Genomic DNA, 4,233 nt, shown 5'->3' with positions numbered 1-4,233 from the left:
CAAGATTAAATTTAGATTATATACGTGTTATGTTTGTTTCTTTCAACTTAAATGTCTGATTAGTTTCTTATGCCAAAAATGGATTGATTTATCTTTAAATTCAATTTGTCACGTTAAAAACTAACCATAGTAGACAATTTAAGAATAGATATAATTATTTAACGGAGGATCTTTAAAAATAGTAAAATAAATTAAAATATTTTAGCAAAATTTTAAATTCTATAAGTGAAATTTTAAATTCAACGTTTCATTTTGTTTGCCGGCAAACCCAATTTACAAAAACGAAGCGAAATGCATGTTATGCATGTATAAGAAAAGTTGTGTTGAATAACTTATCATAAAGGAATAATCATCAAGAATACAGTGATATGAGTAATTTAGAATTACATCCACATCCCATTGCTACTTGAATAGTTGAAGTAATGAAAAGAAAAAGAAATCCAACAGATAAAATGTTCAACATCTCATGAATTTACCCAAGTATTCATCACATTCCTACAGCTTCAAAACCTCAACGAATGCATCCTTTATAAGAGGGTTGGAAGCTGCCACTCTCTGAGATGTTATGTCAAAATCCTTTCCAGATCTGCCATAAGAATCAATATAATATCCATCAAAACCAAGTTTCTAATTTAACTACATTTATTTGTCTCATTTAGCCTTAATAAAACAACTCTATTTACACGAGCATCAACTGATTGATTAAAGCTGTTTTTTCTTTATAATTTTTGTATTTCAGTTAGAAAATTGTTTGCTTATTAGAGTAGAGTTCAAATGAATAAACAGGACCGGGAATCAGGTTCTTGCTACTTACGGATCAAACATGAGTCCACCAGCTTCTGTAACAATCACGGCACCGCCAGCAACATCCCTGAATAATTAGTGAAATGATGTAAATATGTGATGTCTTAGAGAGCAATGGACAGATAGTTCATATACCATACCATGGGCCTCCAAAACCGGTTTCGAAAAATATATCAATCCTTCCACATGCTACTCCACAGAGGTTCAATGCACAGGAACCACTCATCCGGACTGATCTCACCTATAAGGAATAAGACATTGACAAATATGTGGAAACCACAGAATGTTGTAGGGAACTGAATTAAGTACTCATTATACCTTCAAAAGTAAACGATTAATTCTATCTGTGGTAGCATCTACGGTCAACTTGTCACGTTTGGTTCCTACCTGTACATCCATTGTGATCGAATTTTATTTCATCAAAAGTCTAAGATTGGCAACTCTATGATGATATATATTCAACATTAATATTAGCATGAAAGATAATTGCTATTGATAAAAATATGCATATGCTAATATATATGAACAATAGAAAATCGTTACTACACGTGGAACTCAAGGGCAGCATTTAGATTATGTTTTTTCCTACACGGACTTGAATGGATAAAATTATGGATTTCACGGATGGGAACTAAAGAGTAAGAAATTGTCAATGAGAAGACACTTAGAAGATGACCTTTTACAGTATTAAGAAAATGTTTCTATAATCTATAGTATTAGAACATGGTTTTATCCATCGTGGTTGTAAAGTTATTCTCAACTCCAAGCTACTACTTATAAGCATTTGACCGAAAGATAAATCATAACATGATAGAACATCAAGGTATATATCAATAAGAGAGTCAGACGAAACTTAGTAGAAATGTAACTATAGAGAGGGAAATGGTGTCAAAATCTATTCAGAATATTGAACACAATTCAACGAGCGTAAATTTATATTGCCAACATGAATATAGTTCAACTAACATAGAATTGTACTATAGCATTAAGATTTGAGGTTCAATCCCTCCACCGTATACTGTGAAATATAAAACACCAATTTATCCTCACAGCAAGAATAGCAACATAAAGAAGTGGCTGCAATACCCATGACAGTTTCATGATCAGTCAAAGAGACAATCCATGTTTGTTTTCAGTCCAAAGAAGAGTATGCAAAGACCATTGACTCATTTAATCGATTTTAACAAGATACCTCAGTTGCGAGAAGAGACTTCAACAATTCATCTTGAGAGGATACTGTAAAATGAGAAATAGAAGTATTTGAGATAAATGGATAATATAAACTTTCAAGGTCCAGAGAAGTTGAAATGCCACATACTCACCTTTTATAGGCCTACAATTAAGAAAGGCACCTTTTCCACGAACTCCAGTAAAAAGCTACAGACAACAAAAACAGATGAATACAATTGGCTGAGAAAGAAATTGATAAAATAAAACACTGTAACAAGCTCCCACCATAAAAAGGTAATTTGATAAGCCAACAGTAGTTACAAGCCAAACAGAACTCATCACGTGATCAAATAGTTATGAAAAACTGTGCTACTTTGTGTCCCTATTTGGTAATATAGATTATCACAAAGCTGACTTGGCCAAACACATGTACCAACCTGCAGTCTGGACTAGTGTCTAACATAATATACCGTTGTTAAAACAATCTGGTTCTCAGTTCTCACCTCATCAATAATTGGATTGTAGACAACTCCAACTGTGGGAACTTTTCCAATGGTCAAACCGATAGAAACACACACAAAAGGAAACCTACAAATTTTCATGTATGAAATAAATGTTAGCTACAGTTACAGATTCATAAAGGAAAGTAACCTAAATTGCAGGCAAGGATGGGTACCCATGAACAAAGTTAGTTGTTCCATCAAGAGGATCAACGATCCATGTTGGTTCATCAGTTAACTCAGTATGACCATAAGCAGCAGTTGTTTCTTCCCCAATGAACTGTGGTAGCCAGTTAGAATTAATTCAGGAGTAGGAAGAAATGTCTACTTTTTCTTCGTACAATAATGGGTAACTTAAAATGAGTTAAAGAAGTAGACCTTGTGTGAGGGATAATGGTCCTTGAGATAATTAAATATTAAATCTTCACAAGCCTTGTCAGTTTCAGTGACCAAGTCAACCTGCAATCGGTGTCAATATTAATAAAAAGTTAGAAATGTAGGCATGGAGCATAAATCGCTCCCAAATGTTTTAATAGAAAGATGCTACTTCACATTGTTAATATCAAAGTCATCATAATACTATAGTTAGGAATGTAAATCAATACTCATATTCAGCTCCATTTCTACCCACTTCCCTTGTTCATAATAATACCATTCAAATATCTCACAGCATTTCCAAAGAAATTTTAATTTCTAATAACATTGCAATAAATGAGAAATCTCAAGAACAAATAACTTCCTCATAACTTCAATCATTGCCAAAATTAATGACAAGTCACTTCATCCACAGCTTAAAATCAGAGTGAAAACCTTCAGAAACAAGAATTTGCATACAGTTGTACAACCCAGTCAAGAAAATAAAATAAGAAAGATTCACAAAAAAGCATTTTCTTCAGTACATTAAGAAATTTTGACCAAAAGGAAAAAAAAGGAGTGAGGGCATTGGATTTATTACCTGGCCTTTGTGCTCAATATTCTTTGTGAGATAGAATCCCTTACGAATTATCTGAAAATCATCACAGAATCAAATGAAATTGAAGAAATGATTAGGAGACTGAATAAAGCAAATGAAAAGAAAAACCTCTCCAGCTTTCTTGGCAGCATCTACTGCAGTTGCAAGGTATTCCTCGAGAGTCACTAAAAGAATCAACCAAACAAAAATTTGCAGAAAACAAACAACAAATGAATTTAACCCATCATCTCGAATGGAAAATTGGAGTAAGTAAAGAATTAGATGACGGCGGAAAAATTAGAGTGAGATTGAAAAAATGGGTTGATACCATTTTCCGCCATTATTCCTTCTTGAAGTTTTATCTTCCTCAGAAAGGTTGCAGTAGGGAGAGAGGAGATCAGATTCGGATGATTGGATCAAACAGAACGAAAGAAGAAAGAAGAAGGATGTGAAGGAGAAAAGTGGGTGCAGAAATTGTGATAACTGTATTTGAAAAGATGGCTACTTTATATAGTTTTAGTTTATTCTTTATTTATTTTGTTCATGGGAATAATTTGTTGTATTGTTCCTTCCACGCATCTCATGCTTCTCTAACTAATTTTTTTAATTGGAATGTTAAATCATTTCTTCTTTTTTTTTTATTTACTAGGTGCTTTATTTTATATTGAATAAATTTAGATGTATTAGTTTTTTGGATGATTTTCTGATTTATAATAATTATATGAACTGTTGTGTTATAAATTAAATGAAAAATGAAGTGATTAATAGGTTTTGAAATAAACAAATAAAAGGTGAACTTTACACGGA

The 4,233-nt window shown here is 32.6% G+C and overlaps 1 protein-coding gene across 1 annotated transcript; it reads right to left on the bottom strand.

Annotated features, from left to right (window-relative positions):
• Positions 1-307: 307 nt before the first annotated feature.
• Positions 308-3,926, bottom strand: LOC101217972 (inositol monophosphatase). Its single transcript, XM_004139488.3, has 12 exons — positions 3,755-3,926; positions 3,556-3,611; positions 3,430-3,480; positions 2,853-2,933; positions 2,651-2,754; positions 2,478-2,562; positions 2,127-2,181; positions 1,997-2,040; positions 1,123-1,191; positions 945-1,045; positions 815-871; positions 308-586 (listed from the first exon to the last, which is right to left on the bottom strand). Exons 1-12 carry the CDS (start codon positions 3,765-3,767, stop codon positions 496-498), a joined length of 807 nt encoding a protein of 268 aa, XP_004139536.1. The 5' UTR covers positions 3,768-3,926; the 3' UTR covers positions 308-495.
• Positions 3,927-4,233: the final 307 nt, after the last annotated feature.

The sequence above is a fragment of the Cucumis sativus genome, chromosome 1, assembly GCF_000004075.3.
Source record: "Cucumis sativus cultivar 9930 chromosome 1, Cucumber_9930_V3, whole genome shotgun sequence".
In the NCBI taxonomy this organism is placed as follows: domain Eukaryota; kingdom Viridiplantae; phylum Streptophyta; class Magnoliopsida; order Cucurbitales; family Cucurbitaceae; genus Cucumis; species Cucumis sativus.
This window is presented reverse-complemented; position numbering and strand designations above follow the sequence as displayed.

Bases quoted from the DNA above. Each gene is read 5' to 3' on its own strand.
- LOC101217972 (XM_004139488.3), bottom strand. The intron at 1,192-1,996 runs GTATCTTGTTAA...ATGGATGTACAG, and splicing joins AGTCTCTTCTCGCAACTGAG to GTAGGAACCAAACGTGACAA. The intron at 587-814 runs GTAAGTAGCAAG...TTCTTATGGCAG, and splicing joins GGTGGACTCATGTTTGATCC to ATCTGGAAAGGATTTTGACA.